The sequence below is a fragment of the Miniopterus natalensis genome, chromosome 10 (assembly GCF_054644295.1).
Source record: "Miniopterus natalensis isolate mMinNat1 chromosome 10, mMinNat1.hap1, whole genome shotgun sequence".
Taxonomy (NCBI): Eukaryota; Metazoa; Chordata; class Mammalia; order Chiroptera; family Miniopteridae; genus Miniopterus; species Miniopterus natalensis.
The window spans coordinates 23,201,416-23,226,539 of record NC_142090.1 but is presented as its reverse complement, the minus strand read 5'-3'; the positions used below and the strand labels follow the sequence as shown (position 1 = coordinate 23,226,539).

The 25,124-nt window shown below is 37.7% G+C and overlaps 1 protein-coding gene across 2 annotated transcripts in view; it reads left to right on the top strand.

Moving 5' to 3' along the window:
- The first annotated feature begins 2,726 nt into the window (after positions 1-2,726).
- Positions 2,727-25,124, top strand: part of ING3 (inhibitor of growth family member 3) — a 36,880-nt gene continuing 14,482 nt past the window's right edge. The window contains exons 1-4 of one of the 2 annotated variants that reach the window (XM_016213383.2): positions 2,727-2,886; positions 3,133-3,204; positions 6,083-6,183; positions 7,674-7,739. In XM_016213383.2, coding sequence (XP_016068869.1) covers positions 2,859-2,886; positions 3,133-3,204; positions 6,083-6,183; positions 7,674-7,739 — 267 coding nt within the window. In that variant the 5' untranslated portion in view covers positions 2,727-2,858. Of the gene's footprint in view, positions 2,887-3,132; positions 3,205-6,082; positions 6,184-7,673; positions 7,740-23,418; positions 23,733-25,124 lie in introns of those variants that run through there. The other variant, XM_087821048.1, reaches the window with a different exon arrangement.

Genomic DNA, 25,124 nt, shown 5'->3' with positions numbered 1-25,124 from the left:
GTCAACCTTATACATGAGGGGCACAGCTTAGAAATGCAGTAGTGGCTGTAAGTGGGCAGCCACTTTGAGTGGTATCTACTTTATGACCTAATGATGTAAGTAGCTATCACAATTTTGTGAAGCTGATACATGGTCCAAAAATAAGAATTACATTTATTAAGTAAAATATACAGTGTTTAGTTTTATTATTTTTTTAGTTTCCCTTGAGTGTGTATGTATATTAAATAAATTGGGAACCATCTATTATCTTGTTTTCCTTAATATGGAAAACTCACTAAAAAAGCTCAGTTTAGACTGAAATGATACTTCTTTTATCCTCACCAGAGGATATGTTTTTATTGATTTTTAGAGAGAGAGGAAAGGGGAGAGAGGGAGCGAGTTGAGAATTGAGAAAAATCAATTGGTTGCCTCCTGCAGGTGCCCTGACTGGGGATCAAACCCACAACCTGGGTATGTGCCCTGACCAGGAATCGAACCTACAACTTTTTGGTGTATGGGACAATGCTCCAAGCAACCAAGCCACCTGCTGAAATGATACACTCCTGCTTCTATTTCTGACAGCATGTTGTTTTAGCTATCTGAATGAGCCATCTGCTGAAAACAACAAAAAAATACTGGGTTAAAAAAATCAAATACATTGATGAACTGGTAGGAAAGGAAGTAATTCTCAGACGGGTTAAAAAAAGGAAAGCAAGAAAACTGAGAATATCCTGAGAAAGAAGTACAGGCCAATGTGGGCTTTTGCAACCAGATCATCTGTTAAATTCTGTACACCTAGATCTTCTGCTTTGACAGCTGTACAGTTGCCAGGGTCAGGAAATATAGCCAAGGGCCCATCTAAAAGGTTAATTTAATAGGAGACAAAAATCTGGCTACATTCAAAAAAAGGGCTACATTCCCAGGGTAAAGGTGAATGAGAAAAATAACCTGATGCATAGGTGAGTAAGGAAACATGCCTGTCTTGACCTTGGAACCCAGGAAAGGAAGAAAAGGGCTCCCCTGAGAATGTATAAGGAGCTATTTGGTATAAGGCCCAAATTCAATTTACCTGTGAAATTTAATAACAGACACAATGCAGACTATGTTTAATTTATATAAGAACTTAGAAAATGGCTTGAAAAGAAAACCAAACAAAACTTCTAAAAATTAAAATTATTTGAAAATTTCTAGATGAACCATATAAAACAGATGTTTCTCTCTCACATTAATCTCTCTCCCTAAAAAAAAATCAATAAAAGCATACCCTCGGGTGAGGATAGAAAAGACACCGTGAAGTGGAGGATAAAGTGGGATTTGTCTTAGAGACATCTGACAGATGTGCTAAAAGATCATAAAGAAAACCGGAAATAAGCAAAAGTTAAGATACAGTGGTCGAGAATTTTCTAGAATTGTTGCAGGACACTAATCCTGAGATTCAGGAATCCTCTCAAATCCTAAGGTTAAAAAGTATGTTTATAAGGAAAGAGAGGAAGGAAGGGAAGAAGAAAGGAAAGGAAGAAAGAGAGGAGGGAGGTGGGATGGGGGAGCGAGGGAGGGATCATACCCAGATTCATTGCTTTGAAGCGATGATAATACCAGAGATCTCAAAAGCAGCCAGAAGAAGGAAGAAAGGGGAAGGAGGGAAGAAGACTGAAGTCATTAGATTTTAGATAGAAGTACAAAAAATAAATTAGGTAATTGCTATTAGGATTGAGGTAAATTTCCTTTGGGGTTCATGAACATGACAGGCATCTTGATTAAGAGTGGTGAAAAAGTCGTGAGTACAAGAAAATGAAAGGAGGGGGAAGGCAGAAACCATGAAGAGAGTTAAGTAAAGACAGGTGAAAAACAATAGCTAACCTTTACTGAGTGCAAACGTTTTGAAGAAAGAGAAAAACTGATCAGTAAAAAACTATCACGGGTGAACATTTGCGAGGTGGAGTCGAAAGATAGAAAACGACAAGGCGCAGGACCACAGACGTCTAATGCAGGCTATCTACTCATTATAATCTAAAGCTATTCTTAGCACAGCCCATTAGCTATTAAGGTTCCATCCGTTATTTCTGCTTTCCTTTTTTTTTTGCAGGTGCAGGTTGTCCTATACATCAATTTCATTAGAATGACAAGAAGGACCGCAAAATAGAATATATGAGACTATTGAGAACTATTTGTGCATCTTTTAATATGGGAAATATTCACTCTATATTTAAAATAAACTGTTTTAGTTACTGTAAGCCAAACAGACGTCCCATTTATATTTCTGGGAGTGGATACTGAGGCTAAATTCCAGCAGCGAGTTCTGATTTAGAGAGTCCAAATCGCCTGAACTTTGCTGGATATTCCAGCGTTAGAACCTTTCCTATTTTCCTACCACCGCTTGAACCCATGACTCACAAACACCGGGGCATGCAACCACCGCGGCCGGAGCAGCCGAAAAGTTGTAGTAGTGTTATGCAGGCGCAAACAACTCCCGTCATTCGCTGTGCAAATATCCACAAATAAACAGGCACCGCATTTTCGATTCTTTTGCGCAGCCTTCGCCACGGCGCCTGGTCTTTGTAGTTTCCAAGTGAAACGCTGCCAGCGTGTTAACTCGTACCGCGAAGAGACTAAAACTACACTTCCCACAACGGCGCGGGGACGGGCTCGGTCGGCCTACGTCACTGCTCCGGCCAACCAATGACAGCTCCGGGCGGCAGTGAGGCAAGCGCCGTCAGGCGCCAAAGTGTTTTTTTTTTTTCTTTTCTTTTTTTTTTCCACCGAAGCCGAGCGGGCGCTGCTAGCGGAGGCGCCATATTGGAAGGGACAAAACTCCGGCGACAGCGAGTGACACAAATAAACACCTGGACCCCCTCGTTCCCCAAGCGCTAAAGGCCGCGATGTTGTACCTAGAGGACTATCTAGAAAGTGAGTGGGCGGCGCTGGCCGGGGCCGTCTGTGGGACCTGCGGGCGGGCGAGAGCGTGAGTGGACGGGCGGGCGGGATGGCGGGGAGGGAGGGGGAGGCGGAGGATGTTTCTTTCTCACGGTAACTGGCAGCCTCGCTCTGGGCTGCCGGCTCCCTCGACCCCCCCCATGCACGCACGCACGTAGTGACGCAGGCGCGTACTTTTTCCATTGGCCCCGCCCCTCTGACGGACTCTTGCTTTGACAGTGATTGAGCAGTTGCCAATGGACCTGCGGGACCGCTTCACGGAGATGCGCGAGATGGACCTGCAGGTGCAGAGTAAGTCGGCGCGTTTGCCCTTGTTTGCTGCGCACGTTCAGTGCCAGACTTACTTGCTTTCGACTCCAGCACCTCTACTATTTGACTCGCAGGCTGATTAGTACGTAGGAATTGTCAAAAAGAACTCTGAATGCCAAATCTTGTCTCTTCTTGCTTCCCACGCTACTTTTCTCCTGGCGTTGACAAGAGGAGGAGGCATTGGAGCACGTATGTTCCTTTCTCGGATTTGGGACTGTGCATTAAAAATTCCTATACCTTCATTGAGAATGTAGCTGTATGTTTTAATGCACAGTGGCATAAATGTTGAAATTTTGACTTTGAGCCTTTTTGTATTAAACATAGATTTTAGATTTATACTTTTGTTAAAGTTTATCCTATTAAAAATTTTTCAGGAGCAGAAAGCAAATAGAAGCATGGGTTATATGCAGTGTTTTTAGAGACCCTTGGAATGTCAAATTTGAAGTTATACATTATAGAGTATATTCTTGTCAACAGCATGGTATTTGTATTTATTTACTTTTTTTGTTAATCCTCACCTGAGGATGTTTTTTCCATTGCTTTTCAGAGAGAGTGAAAGGAAGGGAGAGAAGGGGAGAGAGAAACATCAGTGTGAGAGAGACAGGACTGGTTGCCTCCTGCACCTGCCCCTGCCAGGGTGGGGGATCAAACCTGCAACCCAGGTAGGTGCCCTTGATGGGGATATCTAACCCACCACCTCTCTGTGGGCGGGCAGACATTCTAACCACTGAGCAACACCGACCAGGGCAACAGCTTGGTATTTTGTTAATCAAAATGAGCGAGGGAAATAAGATTTTACTCTAAAGCTTCTTATATGCAGTTATAAAATTTTTGGCTCTTCTTCTGTCAGTGATAGCTTACTGTGGTAATTTGGTGACATTTTCCCCAAAATTAACCTTGCCCTTTCATAGAGCAGTATTTGGTTTATATGATAATTTTTTTGGTGAAGTTTCTTAAAATTGTTTATGATTCGGAGAAGGTAAAGAAAAGTGCCTCTGGAGATAGGAAGGTAAATACTTAGAACAAAATTACACTTAAAACAAGAAAACAGTGATGAGTAACAAATTTATGTTCATCATGATTTGAAAGAATCTCACAATCCTTACCCCTTTGTTAAGTGAATGTAATATAGCTGTTTACTATCTCATATAGATACTATATTAAAAATTAAGGATGTAGAATAATTATATAATGCATAATGAAAATGAATAATCAAGTGTACCTTTTTGGCCTTGTGTCACTCCCTTTGCAGAAATGTAGATACTCTCAAATTATTTACATGATGTCAATGGCCGGCCTTCATGGTATATATCTGCAGAAGATATGTTCCTTGATCCCATTTATTCCAGTTGTGTTTAGGCTATACATAAAATGTTTCTCATGCTACCAGGTTTTCTTAGAAAAGTATGGGTGGAGGAAGATCTGGGCTTTGGGGTGTGATAGGGAAGAAGGGAGTACCATGAAAAGAGATCAGAGAACCAAACATTCCAGAGTGTGGGAGTCTTGAGGTAGCTAAGAACCTGTTCTCTTCTCCCCCTTGCTTCTCTGCCCCCCCCCCCCCCAAACATTTCCATACCCATTTTTCAGGAATATGCTTTCCTCAGCCTAGTGTCAGTTTCATGTGGCACATAATAGGAGGTGATATGATATGAAAGGCACCTTCTTTTATTCAGTGTATTGTGGTGTGGAAGTCTGTATGTTTCTGCAGCTTGCTCACAAAGTTCATTTTAACTTTAATATAGTTGAAATGCTAAGATTTGCTAAAGTAATAGTGTTACAGTAGGTTTGAGCATAGATTTTGATGTCAGATCTGAGTTCATTTTAGGGCTTTACTGACTCACTCATTGATCTTGGCCTCATTACCACTTCTGAGGGGTTTTCATCATTATAAAATGAGAATCATCTGGTTAAAATAATACAGATAAATTAGAGCATATAGTACCTGATATAAAGAAGGCATTCAATAAAGAGTAACTTATTTTATGCATTTTTATTATCATTACAAATTTTAAATTCTCTTGTAATTTCGACTTAGATTATATAAATTAGAGGTTTTAAACTTGTATTTTTTATAATAAGAAGAATTTTCCAAAGTTCATAGGTATGGATTAACAAAAGAGACCTCTAGCAAATAAGTTTGGAAATGCTTATTTAAACAAACAAAAAAATTCTTTTTTAAAATTAACTGTAAGACTTCGTAGAGTCTTTAAAGAACTATTATTCACTGAAAACCGGCAAAAGAAGGATATAGTAAAAAGATTTTCCCCAATACAGGGCAACAAAATCCCATTTATTTATTTATTTATAAATGACTAATCTTGGCACATATTTAGGAAAAAAGGCTTATCTAGAATAAACAATACAATATATTAAATGAATAAATGATTGTACCTACTGCTTTTAATCATGGTATGAGATGATTGTGTGTCTAGGCCATTTTGCATGAGGTTAAAATTTTTTTTATCACTTTTTCTTATTAAAAGAATGTGACAGTTACCTAGTGGTACTTACAATAACAGTTTTGGCACATTTGGCTGATTTAATACCATTAGCTTTTCACACAAGAGTGTACTATTCAGAAACTATAGTATAGAGCCTGTCTACATTGTTGACTACTTTGACTATTGGAAAAAGTTTTGATATAACAACAAAAATAGTCAGTAGGGAAAATTGTAACTTTGTTTTTACTTTCATAATTAAGGCATTCTATATTTACAGAATTAAAGCATGGCATATTTAAAGTTAGTGGCCAAGTGAAAAGTGTATGTTTCAGATAATTGTTTCTTTCCCCAAATCAAAGCATGTATATTCAGTGTATGAATTTGGTCATCTAAATATGAAATGTTTTATTATGTTGTAGATGCAATGGATCAACTAGAACAAAGAGTCAGTGAATTCTTTATGAATGCAAAGAAAAATAAACCAGAGTGGAGAGAAGAACAAATGGCATCCATCAAAAAAGTATGTTCAACACTCTGGGTGATTTGTCAGTTAAAATTGGGACCCTCTGAGAAAGATATTTTAAAATTAAATAGTTTTCTGGATATTATAATGAAGGAAAGTTACCAATGGCTTCATATAATTTATATAATTTGTTGTGTTTTAGAGTTTCAGGTGTAGAAATTTTTAATCATTGAAGCATTTTGGTAATTTAAAAAATTGTTTCCGTAATTAGCGACTTTTATTAGTTATAGAACCATAAAAAATGTACATTTTTAATTAGCAGACCTTGAAGCATATTTTTTTTTTGCTAGGTACCTAAGTTGGTGTTATCACAGAAAACAGAAAAATCTTAAGAGCTGAAAGGATACTTAAAAAGTATTTTAGTTTAAAACTCTAAATTTATACATGAACTAGGCCTAGAAATAAAGAATTATTTGAGTTTTTAATTAGCTGTATAGTACTTTTAGCTATCTTGCAGATTAGATACTATCTATTCTTTCAGAATAGATACTAGCTCTCCCTCCAAGGTTTGCTTTAAAGGTATGATCTATTTTATTTGGAGTACATTGGAAGAACTGCTTAAGACACCTGGTTTTGGTTATGACTCTGCCATTTAGCTCTGTGACATTGGACAGGTCCTTTAATATCTCTGAGTAATAATGGCTCCCCCAACCCCAACCTTAATAAAATTGTTCAAAGATTGACTAATAAATTTGAAAACTACAAATTTAGAGTAGTTGTGTCATTTATTTTACCACATCGAGGGAAGATTATTTATGTTAGAGAAGAAAAAAATTTAGAATTTATGACAGAATTGGTCCTGGCTTAGAGGATACCTGGAGGCTTGGGTATGTTTGAGTATAGGGATCACATATGTACATCCCCAAATCATTCATTATCCCTTTAACCTGATAAGTTTTTGGTGTAGTGCAGCTTGCATATACTCTGAAAAGTCTGATTCTCCATGTTAATTCATGGAATCCATTTTTTTAACAATAATTTACTTTATATTAAGGAGAAATCTAAAGTATAGATTGAGTTGTATGAACTGATACCTAACTTAAAATTAGAGTGATACAGCAATTGGAAAATAGAGACATGCAGGTCAGAATTTTTCAGTAGTGTACTTTTATAAAAAATAAGTTTTAAAACTGGAGACTTTAAATGTTCTTTAAAATTAGATAAATCTTAACTTTAAAGAAATATTTTAAAGGAAAAGATCTAGTCATTAGCTCATATAACTTATTTCACTAGTATAGAGGCTAGACTTGGAATAGTACTTATTTTTATATCTTTTCTAGGAATTCTGACATTTTTCTTTAATTCTTGGCCATTGTACATAATTTCTAATTCTACCTTATTGCCACCCTTTTCTTAACTGGGTTTTTATTGCTTATTTAGGATGACCGACAGTGATAACAAGGTATGGTAATGAAAATGTAGTTATGTGTCCTAGATACACATATTTTAAGATTATTAATTCTTGAAATGAAAATGTTTTGATTTAGGATTACTATAAAGCTTTGGAAGATGCAGATGAGAAAGTACAGTTGGCAAACCAGATATATGATTTGGTAAGTAAAATTAATGTGCATGCTGTGCACTTGAATTGTGGTCACTTTAAATTTTATTGGCTTAAATGTAATAGGAAGAACAGACTAAAACATTTAACTTGAGAGTTCAGTATCTGTTTGGTTTCTTTATGGAAAAGAGTCCTGGAGTGTCCACAGTGTTATTTAACAGGTCAAGATCCTTACATTTTAGCCAAATCTATATTGCTTTTAAATTGTATCTGATATTAGACTTTTTGTTTGTTTAGCTTTATTTTAGTAATCCTTATCTTCTTAAGGTAGTGTGTTTACTTTCCTGATAAATCATATTGAGATTGTTTCTTTGGTAAAATACACATAAGACTACGGTGTTGACAAGGGTCCTTGGTAGTATGATTAGAAATGAAGAAGAGAATCATTTGAATCAGTGTTGGTAGATCCTGCTCAGTTATCTATTCAGTGATGTCAACATACAGTACACAACTAGCTTAGGTGGCAAAAATGGGAAGCAGTAGATTAAATAAACTTTAAAAAAAGTTCTTTTTTGCTGTAGCAGCGCTTGTAAAAGATTGAAATCACAAGAAGACAGGGTACATGCAATATTTCTCAAACTGGTATAGATACAATGCTCTTCTTTATTTAAAGCATGTTCTAAAATAGATAGGTAATACTCATTTCTGGTTTCCCTCAAAGCAAGCTGAATCTGAAAACAGATGTTCACTTTTGGTGAACTTTACAATATAGTTTTTATATTTTATTTTTTTAGTCTTGTCTGGACACAGTTTTATTACTGAACAAGTACACGTGAATATAAATGTCATTGGTAAGCAAGACACAAGAAAAAATATGCATGCTACATATGGTGAACATTGTAAATGCTTATACAAAACTAGAAAACATTTTTCATGTAAAGCCATAGAAAATGTTTAGGTTTTTTTTTTTTTTTTATGTAGTGAAATATTTTTATGTAGTGAAAATATTTTATGGCTGTAATAACTAGGCTCCTTTGTTCTTACAGTTATTCTGAAAACAATTTCATAAAAGGTACTACCTAAAGAGAGGTAGAGGAGGTGGTAGCTTCATTTACTGTGGAATGAGAAAAAAATTCTTTATTGTTTCAGTCTTGAATTATGTTTATAAACATAGAAAAAGACATTTTTCTTTGAGCCCAAGACTAATTTTTTAGTAACATTCTTCCTCATATTTAATGACTGTATGTGTCCATCTTTATGTATAGACTACCGGCTTTTTAAATCATAGAGCTCTTTAGTTGTACTCTGTTTAGTTTATATTGTGTTATTTTGCTTCTTTTTATACCTTTAAAAACACTTCATGCATTTAGAAAAATATGTATATAACATAAATATGTGCTTTTTAAATGTGTGTTTGTGTGTGTATCTGTTATTTATGAACCAGTGTGCATTCACTCTGTGGTTGGTATAGTGGAGTTTTCCTGAGTATAATGAAGGAATTAAGAGAAAATACTACAAATGGCTTCTCTCCTCAAGGTAAACTAGATGGGAAGACATGCCCACAAAATAAAGGAAGAGCCTGAATAGGACCATGTAACAATAAAGATTAATGCAGTTGAGTATTAAGGGATATCTGGTAAAAGACTGAATTAAGTCATGCGGAGTTATTGTTGATTTCTTAGAGGGTATGAGATGAGTTTTGAGTAGAATTTATTCAGAGGCTCAGGAGTCTGGATTAGTTATTATATTGAGGGGAAGGCATTTCACTCAGAAATAATGGATAAACATAGAATGAAAATGAAAATTAAATTCTTTGAGGGCAATAGATTTATTTAGACTAGAGAATGAGGTAATAAAAAGTGATGTATGGTGATACAGTATGGTGATAACCAGAGGGAAAGGGGAGTGGGGAGAGGTAGGAAAGAGTACAGGGAGCATAAATGGTGATGGAAGGAGTCTTGACTTGGGGTGGTGAACACACAATACAATATCCACATAATATATTATAGAAATGTACCCTTGAAACCTGTATAATTTTATTAACCAATGTGACCCTAATAAATTTAATTTTAAAAGGTGATGTGATAAATTTAATAAAATGTAATAAAAAGCAAGTGTCCATAACAGAGCCATACAAACATGAGTTCAGCTATGGTAAAGTTATTTAATCCTGGAACCTCAGTTTCCTTATCTGTAAAATAACAGTATTAATTTGTACCTTATAGGAGGATTTACCACATGTATATGTAATGCTTTGAGCTTGGCAGATAGTAGGCGCTCACTCCATTTTTAAATCCTCACTCCATCTCATTTCTTTGACTGCTATTTTCTACTTTCCTGAAGCCACTTCTCTTTCAGATCTGTCAAGCTGAACCTGTTTAATTCCCATTCTTCCAGTATTCTTTGCACTGTCTTTGTCTTCTTTTAGTCTTTTCCTCTCTCCTTTCCCCTTCCTTCCTCCTCCGGTCTATTTTTAATCCCCCCGTTCTATCTTTCCCTTCCTTTTTTAATACTCCATTGCTATTTCAGGTGACCATCATATTCATAATATAAAAACCCATTCTTCTTTGAGATTTAGTATTAATCATCAATATTATCCTCTCACCTTTGTGGCCTTTCTCTTCCTTCTTGAATATTGCTCATAATGGTTGCTGTTTCTCAGGGTTCGGATCTTGACCTACATTGTTTCTTACTCTATTCAAGTGTATCTCATAAAGAGGTAACTCTTCCCACTGCTACTCCAACTCCAGAGGCCAGGAAGACCAAATGACACATGGTAAAGACTTGTTTTGTCAAATGCCAGTTTTATCTCCTTTGTCCCCATATGCACCGCCCAAGTTGAGAAGCATTCTCAACTTTTCGACATATTCACTTAGTTTTGACAATTATACGTTAATTATTCCTCAAGCACAGACTTCTCTTATGAGTCTGTTCATCTTATCTGAGAGTAACCAGGCCTGGGAGCTCAGTGTATTAAAACTTAATTCTTAGCCTCCCTTTTTCTTCTCTCGTTCCCTCCAACCCCCCACTACACACAGACATTTTCTTTTTATTTTTATATTGTTCACACTGTTACAGATATCCCCTATTTCCCCCCTTTTGCCCTCTTTCACCCAGCCCCCAGTGCCCCCACAGACCTTCCCAACATTATTGTCTGTGTCCATGGACTATGCATATAAGTTTATGTATGCTTATATGCATGGGCTATATTTGGTTAATTTCTTCCAGTCCACTTCCCCAAAACCCTCCCCACTGAAATTTGTCATTCTGTTCAAAGTATTCAACCTCTAGTCCTATTTTGTTCATCAGTTTATTTTGTTCATTAGATTCCACATATAAGTGAGATCATGTGTATTTGTCTTTCTCTGACTAGCTTATTTCACTTAGCATAATAATCTCCAGGTCCATCCATGCTGTCCAAAGGGTAAGATAAGAGTTCCTTCTGTTTTACAGCTCTATAGTATTTCATGGTGTAAATGGACCACAGCTTTTTTATCTACTTATCTACTGATGGGCACTTGGTTGTTTCCAGACCTTGGCTATGGTAAATAATGCTCCTGTGAACATAGGGGTGCATATATTCTTTCTGATTGGTGTTTGGGATTCTTAGGATATGTTCCCAGAAATGGGATCTCTGGGTCAAAAGGCATTCCCATTTTTAATTTTTTGAAGAAACTCCATACTGTTTTCCACAGTGGCTGCACCAGTCTGCATTCCCACCAGCAGTATACTAGGCTTCCCTTTTCTCTACAACCTTGCTGGTACTTATTGCTTATTGATTTATTGATGGTAGCCATTCTGACAGGTGTGAGGTGATACCCCATTGTCGTTTTAATTTGCATCTCTCTGATGATTAGTGACATTGAGCACTTTTTCATATGTCTGTTGGCCATCTGTGTGTTCTATTTGGGAAAGAGTCTATTCAGGTCCTTTGCCCATTTTTAAATTGGATTGTTTGTCTTCCTGATGTTGAGTTGTGTATGTTCTTCATATGTTTTGGAAATTAACCCCTAATCAGATGTATCATTGGCGAATATATTCTCCCATACAGTGGGTTCCCTTTTCATTTTGTTGATGGTTTCTTTTGCAATGCAAAAGCTTTTTAGTTTGATGTAGTCCCATTTGTTCATTTTTTCCTTGGTTTCCCTTGCCATGGGGGATGCATTGGCAAAAATTCCACTGCATGAGATGTCTGAAATTTTACTGCCTATTTTCTTCTAGGATTTTTATGGCTTTGCCACTTATATTTAAGCCTTTTATCCATTTTGAGTTTATTCTTGTGTATGGTGTATATTGGTGTTCATTTTTTTTTTTGCATATACGTGTCCAATTTTCCCAACAGGATTTATTGGAGAGACTATTTTCATTCCATTGAATGTTCTTACCTCCCTTGTCTAATATCAACTCACCATAAAGGCATGGGTTGATTTTTAGGACTCTCTGTTCTATTCCATTGATCTCTATGCCTGTTCTAATGCCAGTACCAAACAGTTTTAATTACAGTGGCTTTGTAGTATAATTTGATATCCAGTATTGTGAGGCCTCCAACTCATTTTTTCCTCAAGATTGCTGTGGCTATTTGGCATATTTTTGGTTCCATATAATTTTTTGGAATATTTGTTGTAGATCTGTGAAATTTGCTGATGGTATTTTAATAGGAATTGCATTGAATCAATAGATTGCTTTGGGTAGTATGGACATTTTAATGATGTTAATTCTTCAATCCATGAACACAGTATATGTTTTCACTTGTTTGTATGTTCTTCTTTTTCCTTCTTTGTTGTCCTATAGTTTTCCGGGTACAGGTTTTTTATATCCTAGGTTAAATTTATTCCTAGGTACCCTATTTTGTTGTTGTTGTGGTTGCTGCAATGGTAAGTAGAATTGTTTACTTAGTATCTCTCTTAGTTATTGGTATATAAAAATGCTACTATTATTTTTGTATCCTGCAGTTATGACAGATTCATTTATTAAATATAGTAGCTTTTTGGTGGAGTCTTTAGGGTTTTCTGTATACAATATCATGTCATTTACAAATAATAACAGTTTCATAGTTTCCTTTACAATTGGATGCCTTTGATTTCTTTTACTGTCTGATTGCTGTGGCTAGGACTTCCAATACTATGTTGAATAAGAGTGGTAAAAGTGGATATCCCTGTCTTGTTCCTGATCTTAAGGGAAATGCTTTTAGTTTTTGCCCACTGATTATGATGTTAGCTGTAGGTTTCCCATAAGTAGCCTTTATTATGTTAAAGTATCATCCTACTATTCCCACTTCACTGAGAGTTTATCATAAATGGCTGCTGGATTTCGTCAAATGCTTTTTTTTTGCATCTATTGATTTCATCATGTGATTTTTATCCTTCATTTTGTTTATGTGATATATCACATTTATTGATTTGCAAATAATGTACCAACTTTGTATCCCCAAATGAATTCCACTTGGTCATGGTGTGTGATCTTTTAAATGTATTACCAAATCATATTTGCTAATATTTTGTTGAGGATTTTAGCATCTATGTTCATCAGGGATATTAGTCTGTAATTTTATTTCTGTGTACTTTATTGACTTTATCTGGTTTTTGAATTAGAATAATGCTGGCCTCATAAAAAGAGCTTGGAAGTCTTCCCTCCTCTTGAATTTTTTGGAGTGGTTTGAGGAGGATAGGTGTTAGTTCTTCTTTGCATACTTGGTAAAAGTCACCTGTGAAGTCATCAGGTCCAAGAATTTTGTTTGCTGGGAATTTTTTTATTACTACATCAGTTTCATTAGTTGTTACTGATCTATTCAGGATTTTTTATTCTTCCTGATTCATTTTTGGAAGATTGTATGTTTCTAGGAATTTGTCCATTTTGCCTACATTGGCTAATTTGCTGGCATACAGTTCATAGTATTTTCTTACAATCCTTTGAATTTCTGTGATGTCAGTTGTTACTTTACCTCTTTCGTTTCTGATTTTATTTATTTTGGTCCTCTCTCTTTTTTTCTTGATTAATCTGACTAACTGTACATTAATTTGGTTTATCTTTTCAAAGAACCAGCTCTTGGTTTCATTGTTATTGTTATGTATCATGTTATCCTACACCTCCCTTAAACTGTCTTCCTGTTTTTTAGTAGTTTTTTCTTTTTGCTGCTCAGACTGAGTGAATTTTTCTACTGTCCTCTAATTCGCTGACCCGATCCTTGGCTTTCTCTAATCTGTTTATTCCTTCCAGTATATTCTTTATTTCTGCTGTGTCATTCTTCATTTCTGACTCTTTTTCATTCTTTCTGTATCTTTTTTCATGTTGTTGAGCATCCTTATAATCATTACTCTGAACTCTATATATGATAAATTGCTTATCTCTATTTCATTTAGCTCTTCTTTGGAAGAATGATCTTGTTCTTTCTTTTGGAACTTGTTTCATTGTCTCCCCATTTTGGATGCCTATTTGTTTTTTTTTCCATGTGTTAGGTAGATCTGTTACAAGTCCCAGTCTTGGTAGGGTGCCCTTATGTAGTAGGTAACTTGTGGTACCCAGTGGCACCTGGGTGCTGTAACAATGTCCCTTGTACACATTGTGTAGGCCCTCCTGTTGTAATTGAGTCTTGATTGCTATTGGCTTATTCGTGTATAGGCTCGACCCTCAGGCTAGCTGACAGTGAGGTTCAACCCCGTATACAGCACACAGGCTGCTGTGCAAGGCTTATCACGTGAAACGGAAATCACCTCAGCAAGGTTTGGAGCCTGCCAGTATCTCTCTGCTTGTGAAGCTTATTGGATACTGTTTGTGAAGCTTATTGGATCCTGCTCTGCTGTCTGAGCTGGCCACTGTGATTATTGGTTATGGAACTCTTTGGAGGGTCTCTGGTGCAAGCCAATGTCTGATGCTTTTTGTGCCTGGCCCTAAGTACTCTTTTTGGAGAAATGGGCAATCCACAGCATATGGCTTCCTCTGCTAGGGCTTGGTATGTGTGGCAAGGACCAAGCTGTGCACCATGGTCTGCTTTTACTAGCCCCAGGCCCAGAAGCAGTTCAGGCAGAGACTCAAAGCATCCAGAGATCTGCCTCTGCCTGCAGGCTGATTGTTAGTCTCAGTCATTTAATGAGCCTCAGGCTATAGACCTCAGCAGGGCATAAACTCCACAGGGTGGGTTGATAGGCTTTCCAACAGGTGGGGCAATTGCTTCTCCCTGAGACTAAAGCTGCATTGATGGGAAAGCTCTGCCTGAGAAAGATGGCTTCTGTAGCATGGGGGAATGACATCACAGGGATTCCAGCATCTGTCCTCTCAGCTCTCTCCCCAGAGCCACCAACCCCATACTCTATTCATGCAGCTCTAAACAACTGTGTCCTCCCTCTGCCAGAGCCCAAAATGAGTGGCTGCAAACTAAATTTAGTGTGTTCGCCTCTTAAGGGAGCCTACATTTTCATCTCTCCCTGCTGGATAGAACTCCTGATGCTTTTCACAGTAAGATGTTCCAGTGGGCACCTTTTCTGGTCCTGTTACTCTGGGCAGGGGAGCCCAGTTTGAGGTGAAACCCAAGACTTCTCAGGAGGAACCCCTCTTAGCTGAGATATCCCTCCAGAACTTCAGCTGCTGCCTGTGGCTGCTCAGCTAGCCCTCTTGCTGCTCCACACTTTCTACCAGTCTCGATGTGGCCTCCTCTTTACATTCTCCTTATTACATGTGGCTTTTCTCCAGCTAGTCTTCAGTTGGTTATTCGGGATGATTTTCCTATATTTTAGTTGTAATTCCAGTTTGGGGTTGGTCCCAGGAGAATGTCCGAGTAGCTTCCACTAAATCTGCCACAATCTTGGAATCCCTGATTTTTGGGGGGGAAATTCCCTGCCTACTTGATTTGGCAGCGTGAGGGTGACAGGCAGCCAGGCAGAGCTGAATTATTGTGACTGTCTTCCCTGGTTGGCTTCTTTCTGGGAGACAAACAGGCATGTGCTAGGCCCTGCACCTGCATTACTTGGAATTCGATCCAAACTTCGCAGCAAGTTCAGCCCTCGCAGCCTGGGAAGGAAAGGAGCTGCATGTCACTTCTCCTACAGGTTATGGATACCATCCTCAACAGGAGTTTGTTCAAATTACCCTGGCCAGGTCCTGGATATTCCTGCTGAGTGCAGTTCTGTGGGGAAAGAAAGAGCATCTCAAAAAGGGGCATTCAAGGAGTGAGAATTGAGTCAGACCTATCCTCTGGGCTCTGGATACTCCACCTACTTGGGGCTCTGCCTGCCGATCTATGAACAGGCTGCCAAGGGCCAGGCAGCGACAGCAACTGATATTGGCTTACACCAGAGAACATCCCAGGAGGCTAGGGACTGGAATACCAAGTGGCCAGCGTCAGACAACATCAGAGCAGGATCTAGGAAGATCCACAAGCAGCATAACCAAAGTGTTATCATAGTAGGCGCCCAGATATGCTGAGGCTAACTCCACTTAAAAAAAAAAAGTATTTTCATTATTTTTTTCTCTTTTATTTTTTACTATTTTTTTCTTTTTTAATCTCTTCTCTTTCCTTTTCTTATTCTATATTTCTTTTCTTTTTATATTCTTTTCTCCTGTTATTTTTCTATTTTCTATTTTATTTTATTATCACTACTTTTTAAAAATTCTTAATTTCTTTCCTTTTCTCTTCTTTCCTTTCATACTGTACACTTCATTTCATTTTTTCATTATTTTTTGCCTCTCTTACTCATTTTCTCTGGGTTTTGTTTTTTTGTTTTTTTGCTATAAGTGGTGGTTTGCTTTGTGTGTGTATGTGTTGTTTCAGTTTGGTCTTGCTTTGTCTTATTTTCTTATGTCATCACCTGTACAACAATTTGCACAACAGTGTTGGTGTTTAGACTCAGCCAGCCAGCCAGAGGGCCAAAACCACCCACAAATGGGACAACAGCAATCAAGAACCAATTATAAAAGGAGGGCCCTTGTAATCCACGCAAGGGACATTCCTAGAGCATCCAGTTCAGAAGATCAAGGAGACTACAACACTGGGTCCAACAGGACAACCACTACAGTAGTCTACCCAACAAAGACTGGGAGTCATAGCAGTTCTGTCTAATACATAGAAACAAACACAAAGAAATAGCAAAAATGGAGAAACAATGAAACGGGCCCCAAAGGAAATAAAAGGAGCTATATTCAAATGAAGAGCTAAATGAAATGGAGGCAAGCAGTTTATCAGAAATAGAGATCAAAGAAATGGTTTTAAGAATGCTCAACAGCAGAAAAGGTACATAGAAACCATGAAAAACAACCAGTTGGAAATGCATAAAAACATATCTGAAATAAAGAATACACTGGAAGGAATAAACAGGAGGTTAGAGGGAGAAGAGGATCAAATCAGCAATTTGGAAGATAGGGTAGGGAAAAAATTAGAGCAGCAAAAAGAAAAAATAATTGTCCTAGGTGGTTTGGCTCGATTCTAGCCAAGGTCACATTCCTCAGTTGCAGGCTCGATCCCTGACCCCTGTCAGGGTGCATGTGGGAGTCAACCTATCAATGTGAACTCTCACATCAATGTTTCTCTCTCTCTTTCCCCATTCCACACTCTCTGAAAAGCAATGGAAAAAATATCCTTGGGTGAAGATTAAGAAAAAATTAAAAAGCATGAGGATACTTTAAAGGAACTTTGTAGCAAAATGGAAGGTAACATCTGCATCATAAGGATTCCAGAGGGAGAAGAAAGTAAGCAAGGGATAGAGAACCTGTTTGAAGAAATAGTGACAGCAGAAAAGGTACATAGAAACCATTCCTAACTTGATGAAGGACAAAGTCACACAAGTTCAAGAAGTACAGAGACCCAGTCAAGAGAACGAAAAGAGAACCACACCAAAACCTAACATAATTAAAATGGCCAAGTTAAAGACAGAGAGAATCTTAAAGGCAGGAAAAGAGAGGTAGTTATTTAGCATAAAAGGGTGTTTCATATGGCTGTCAGCTGATTTCTCAACAGAATTACTACATGCCAGAAGGGAATGGCATGAAGTATTTATTCGAGGTAATGAAAATTAAGGATCTGAATCCAAGACCAGTCTATCCAGCAAGGCTATCATTAAAATTAGATGGAGAAATAAAGAGCTTCCCGAAGCAGGAGGAAAAAAGGCTAAAGGCATATTACCACCAAACCAGCATTGTAAGATATGTTAAAGGCACTACTGTAATAAGAATAGTGAGCAAGAGAGAAACATAGGCATAAAGAATTAAAATGTCAATAAATAAGTACCTATCAATAGTAATCTTAAATGTAAATGGATGAAATGCTCTAATAAAAAAATATAGGGTAGCTGAATGGATAAGAAAACATGACCCATATATATGCTATCTACAGGAGACCAATTTTAGAACAAAAGATTCCCATAGGATGAAAGTGAAGGGATGAAAAAATAAATTTCCATGCAAATGGATACCAAAAAAGAAGGCGGAGCAATACTTATATCTGACAAAATAGACTTCAAAACAAAGGCTATAAAGAGACAAAGAAGGTCACTGCATAATAGTAAAGGGATTGTTCCAACAAGTGGATATGACCCTAGTAAATATACGTACACCCAATATAGGAGCACCTAGATATATAAAATAAATCACTCTTGCAGGACTTTAAGGTAGAGATTGATAGCAATAGAGTGATAGTAGGGTAATTCAACACCTCACTGACTTCACTGCATAGATCTTCCAGATAAAATATAAAAAAGGAAAGAATGGCCCTAAATGACACACTAGATCAGATGGATTTAATTGACATTTACAGAATATTTCACCCCAAAGCTGCAGAGTATACATTCTTATGTGTGCACTGGGGCATTCTCAAAGATAGACCACATGTTAGGACACAAACAAGTCTCTACATGTTCATGAAGACTAAAATCATATCAAGCATCTTAGAGCACAATGGCATGAAAGTAGAAGGAAGGAAATAGTAAAGATCAGGGTAGAAATAAATGACATAGAGACTGAAAAAACAATAGAAAAGATCAATGAAACCAAGAGCTTGTTCTTTGAAAAGATAAACAGGATTAATGTACGTTTAGTCAGACTCGTCAAGAAACAAAGAGATGGGATGTAAGTAAACGAAAGAGGTGAAGTAACAACTGACACCACAGAAATAGGATTGTAAGGAAATTTTACACTCAACTATATGCCAACAAATTAGACAATCTGGGTGAAATGGACAAAATTCCTAGAAGTGTACAATCTTTCAAAACTGATTCAGGAAGAATCAGAAACTCTGAATAGACTAACAACTAATGAAATTGAAGCAGTAATCAAAAAATTCTTAGCAAACAAAAGTCTTGGACCAGACAGCTTCACTAGCAAGTTTTACGAAACATTCAAGGAAGAACTAACACCTGTCCTCCTCAAACTGTTCCAAAAATTTTAAGAGGAGGGAAGACTTCCAAGCACTTTTTATGAGGTCAGCATTATCTTAATTCCAAAACAGATAAAGACACTACAAAGAAAGAAAATTACAGGTCAATATACCTGATGAACATAGATGCCAGAATCATCAACAGAATCCTAACAAATTGGATTCAGCAATATATTAAAAAAAATTATTCACCATAACCAAGTGGTATTAATCCCAGGGATGCAAGGCTAGTACAGTATTCACAAATCAATAAATGTGATACATCCCATAAACTAAATGAAAGATAAAAATCATATGATCATATCAATGGCTGCAGAAACAGCATTTGACAAAATCCAGCAGCGATTTATGATAAAAACTCTCAGCAACGTGAGAATAGAGGGATAATACCTCAATATAATAAATGCCATATATGACAAACCTACAGCCAACATCATTCAATGGGCAGAAACTCAAAGCATTTCCCTTAAGAACAGGAATGAGACGGGTGTCCACTTTCACCTCTCTTATTCAGCATAGTACTGAAAGTCCTAGCCACAGCAATCAGACAAGTAGAAAAAATAAAAGGCATCCAAATTGGAAAGAAAGAAGTGAAATTGTCATTATTTGCAGATGACATATTGTACATTGTACATAGAAAACCCTAAAGACTCCAACTAAAACTACAACATGTAAAAAATGAACTTGACAAAGTAACAGGATACAAAATTATCATAAATCGATGGCATTTTTATACACTGGTAATAAACTGTCAGAAAAAGAAACTCCCAACACAACCCCTTTAGCATTGCAACAACAAAAAAGTAAGATACCTAGTAATAAACTTAAGGAGGTAAAAGATGTGCACTTAGACAACTACAGGACACTGAAAAAAAACAACACACAGAAGATGATATAAACAAATGGAAGAATAAACATCATTAAAATAATGTCCATACTACCCAAAGCACTCTATAGATTCAAAGCAATCCCTATTAAAATACCAATGGCATATTTCACAGATCTAGAACAAATACTCCAAAAATGTATATGGAACCCAAAAAAGACCTCAAATAGCTGCAGCAATCTTAAGAAAGAACAAAGTTGGAGGGATCACAATACCAGATAACAAGTTAAACTACAAAGTCATAATCAAAACAGCCTGGTACCAGCACAAGATCCAGCATATAGATCAGTGGAACAGAACATAGACCCCAGAAATCGACTCAAGCTGTTATGCTCAGTATTTGACAAAGGAGGCAAGAGCATACAATTGAGTAAAGACAGTCTTTTCAAAAAATGTTGGGAAGCCCAGCCAGGCGTGGCTCAGCGGTTGAGTGTCGACCTAGGATCCAGGCCATCAGGGTTCGATTGCCGGTCAGGGCATGTGCCTGGGTTGCGGGCTTGATCCCCAGTCGGGGGTGTGCAGGAGGCAGCCGATCAATGACTCTCTCATCATTGATGTTTCTATCTCTCTCCCTCTCCTTTCCTCTCTCTGAAATCAATAAAGATATATATATTTTTTAAATGTTGAGAAAATTGGACAGGTACATGCAAAAAAATAGGTCACTAGCTTACACCATACACAAAATATACTCAAAGTGGATAAAAGACTTAAATGTAAATTGTGAAACCACAAAAGTCCTGAAGAAACCATAGGCAGCTCATCTTAGACATCTCTCATAGCAAAGTTTTTGCTAATGCATATCCTAGGGCAAGGAAACAAAGCAAAAAACAAACAAGTAGGACTATATCAAACTAAAAATCTTCTGCACAGCAAAAGAAACCATCAAAATGAAAAGGGGTCCCATTGTATGGAAGAACATATTTGCCAATGATATATCTGACAAGAGTTTAATTTCCAAAATATATAAAGAACTCGTACAACTTAACAAAAGAAAGACAAACAATCCAATTAAAAAATCAAAGGACCTAAATACACACTGCTTCATAGAGGACACACAGATGGCCAAAAAGATGTATGAAAAAATGCCCAAAGTCACTAATCATCAGAGAGATGCAAATTAAAACAACAATGAGGTACCACCTCACACCTGTCAGAATGGCTACCATCAGTAAATCAACAAATGACAAGTGCTGGTGAGGAAGTGGAGAAAAGGGAACCGTAGTACACTGATGGTGGGAGTGCAGCTATTGTGGAAAACAGTATGGAGTTTCCTCAAAAAATTAAAAATGGAACTGCTGTTTGACCCAGTGATCTTACTTATAGGAATTTATCCTAAGTATCCTGAAACACCAATCACAAGGAATATATGCACCCCTCTGTTCATAGCAGTGCAATTTACAATAGTTAAGATCTGGAAACAGCCCAAGTGTCCATCAGTAGATGAGTGGATAAAAAGATGTGTTACAGTTACACAGTGGAATACTATGCAGGTATAAAAAATAAGGATCTCTTACCCTTTGAGACAGCATGGAGGAACCTGGAGAATATTATGCTAATCATAATAAGCCAGCCAGAGAAAGACAAATACCACATGATCTCACTTATATGTGGAATCTAAAGAACAAAATAAACTGACGTAGATCCAGAGACAGGGAAGCATGGAACAGACTTAGGAATCTTATAGGGAAGGGGGTAGTAGGGAAGCCTGAAGAGATTAACCAGAGAACTTATATGCATATATATGTAACCCAGGGACACAGACAATAGTGTGGCGAAGACCTGGAGAGGCAGCAGTACACGGTGGACGGGGTTAAGGGGGGTAAAAAGGGGACATCTGTAATGCTTTCAACAATAAAGATAGAAAGAAAACAGCCCCACATGGCACTCCAATCTCTGCAAGGGCAACCCTAGCTGGGCTGGGCCTCTTCCCAGGCTCCCACCTGCCAAATGTCTGTCCCCCCCAAGCCATGAAACCAAGTAGTGTGGGCGCAAATTTCCAGCCTAGTGCAGCTCCCCTTTGCCTGGGAACACAGCAGCACTGAACCAGCTCAGTTCAGCAGGTGGGGGGAGGGGCGCTGCTCGTGCACTCAAGGGTGGGCAAGACCTATACTCTTTCCCACAAATACAGTCAAGTCTCTGATCAGCTTTCTGCCCAAAGTCCTTCCAGAAAACAGAGGTCCCCTCGAAGTCACTGCTGGGTGTACCTAGCAGACCCCTTTGCTGTGCCTGAGTACTGCTGCATGGCCCCTCCAGCCGTTCCTAACCAGAGCGAGCTTCCCAGGCTGATGTTATAATGAAGACTTCACTCTTTGCTTGGGATGGTGCTGTCCCTGTCTTCCAGGATTCGTCCTCATTGACCCCACTGTCCCATGCTGTGCAGGCTCCTCTTCCCTCTTCTGTTGCTCTTTGTTGGAGATCCCTTCATGGAGCTGAGACCCTATGCTCCCAAGGGGAAGGACCCCACTGCCGCAATATCTCTCTGGCTTCTCAGTTGCATACCTGCAGAGGGGGTTCTGCCACTCTGCTCCTGCTTCTGTCTTTCTCCCCTGTGTTTCCCATTCTCAGTATTTCAGATCAGCTACACTTATCTGGTCTTTCAAGCCAATTGCTCTTCAATGAGCTGCAAGTCAGGTCCAGGGTTGGGAGCAAACAGATGGAACTTCCAGCTAATCTGAAACCATCTTGGAATTCCCACATTTTCTTCTTAATCTCGGAGAACCACTGACCTCCCCTAGTCATTCACATTGGAATACTGAAAGTCATCCTAGACTCCTCCTTGTCCCTAACTTCCCCACATTTAGTTAACCATACATTTTACCTTCTAAGTATATACCTCTCATTATCCCTTCCTTTCCACTTCAGCCTGCCATGGTTCAAGTACTTTAAAATGAGAACATTGACTGGAATGCCTTTCCTTTTTATCTTTGCTTGGTAAACTTTATCCATCTTTCATAATCCTTCACAAGTATTGCTAAGTGCTATAAAGGATATAGACATTTATATATGGGGAGAGGGGGAAAAAGAATGAATAACTGGGGAGGTTGTTAAGAGTATAGTCAGGATAAATGTAGTTTCAGGAGGTAACAATTGAGGTGATATTGGAAAATGGGAAAGAGCCAGCCATGTAAAAAGCTTAAAGAAGAAATTTCAGTCAGATTATGTACTAAGTGCAAAGCCTGAGTTGGAAAAGGGCTTGACAGAATGAACCAGGAAAATGGCCAGTGTGGTTGAAGAGTAGTGAGAAAGGAGTAGTGGTATGAGAGGAGGCAGGCAGGAGCCAGCACATTCAGGGCTGTGCAAGTCAGTGGAGCAGTGTGGTTTTTTAATTGGATTGTGTGTTTTTTTGGTGTTGAGTTTTATAAATTCTTTATTAATTTTGGATATTAACCCCTTATCAGATACATCATTGTGAATATGTTCTCCCATTTAGTGGGTTGTCTTTTGGGAAAAGACCTGAATAGACACTTTTCCAAAGAGGACATACAGATGGCCAATAGACATATGGAAAGATGCTCAACATCAGTAATCATCAGAGAGATGCAAACTAAAACCACAATGAGCGATCACCTCGCACTGTCAAAATGACTATCATTAATAAATCAACAAACTACAAATGTTGGCGAGGAAGTAGAGAAAAGGGAACCCTTGTACACTGTTGGTGGGAATGCACATTGGTGCAGCCACTGTGGAAAGCAGTATGGAGTTAACTCAAAAAATTAAAAATGGAACTGCCTCATGACCCAGCGATTCCACTTCAGGGAATTTATCTGAAGAAACCTGAAACACTAATACGAAAGAATGTATGTAACCTTATGTTCATTGCAGTGTGTTATATACGATAGCCAAGATCTGGAAGCAGCCCAAATGCCCATCAGTAGATGAGTGGATAAAAAGGCTGTGGTACATTTACACAGTGGAATACTACTCTGCTGTAAAAGGAAGAAAATTTTACCCTTTTCGGTAGGGTGGAGTGGGGTGGGGTAGGGTGGAGTGGGGTGGGGTAGGGTGGAGTGGGGTGGGGTAGGGTGGGGGGGTGGGCAGGGAGGGGTGGATTGAGCAAAGAAGAAGAAAAAAGAGAGAGAACTCGTGGACATGGACAACAGTGTGGTGATTGTGGGGTGGGGGGGAGGTGGAAGAAGGTATAGGGGATAAATGATGATGGAAAAAATAAAAAAAGTAAAAGCAATGGGAGGCCAATGAAGGATTCTAAACAGAGGAAAGAAATACACCTTAGAAGAGATTGATATATACCTTTGCTTAAACATATTTTATGGTAACTTTAAATAAGCATGTATTAATTTGACAGATTTTATGTCATAACAATTAAATATATAATCATATTTGATTTCACCCATCAGTGTTTTATTATAACATAATATTTCGTTGCATTATTTTTCATTGAAATATTTTATTTACTTTTAAAATCAGTGGTAAACTTTTTATTCCTATGACCTGCACTGTATATTTATTAAGAATAGAAACTGGACTGCTTAAATATCAATAAATGAAAAACATTGTGGAGTTAGGGTTCAATAGAACAAACTAAAAATTTATTTCAGTGGTTTTTTTGTGAAATTTGATTGACAGCAAAAGTTATCTGTCTCCTATTGCAATCATTTTCTTCTAGAATCCTGATACTCATAATCCTTATACACTTGTTTGTGTTCCTCAGCCAGATGTCACTGTCATAAAGATGTATTAGATTACAGTACTGAATAAAGTTGATTTATGTGTACTCTGATAAAATTTGAGCTTTTAGTTAATGCTTGACTGGTTTAGTAGTCTGTTAGAGTGCCCAGTACCTTGAACTTATTTCTTTTTTATATCCTGGCCTATTCCTGAGATGATTATATTTCAGGTGCACATTTTACCTATAAATTTGAGAATTCTTCATCTGATATTCTAATTGAGGAAATATAGTGTAAAGTTTGACCTTCTGAATTGTTTCTTATCCTTACACTCTTTGAGGAAGATGATTAGATGTAGTTTATGTGCTAAGGACTCAAGTATTTGATTCAACCTAAAGATGGGTCAAACTTTCATCTAGTTTAAATAATTCAGAGATGGAAAGAAGAATTTTCATGACTTATCAGAGAAATAATTTGCCATCATGGTTCCTTTTTCTTCCCCAATTTATCCTTTTTACTCACTATTACCTGATCTTTTCATGGATAGAAGTTTATTTCTTATTG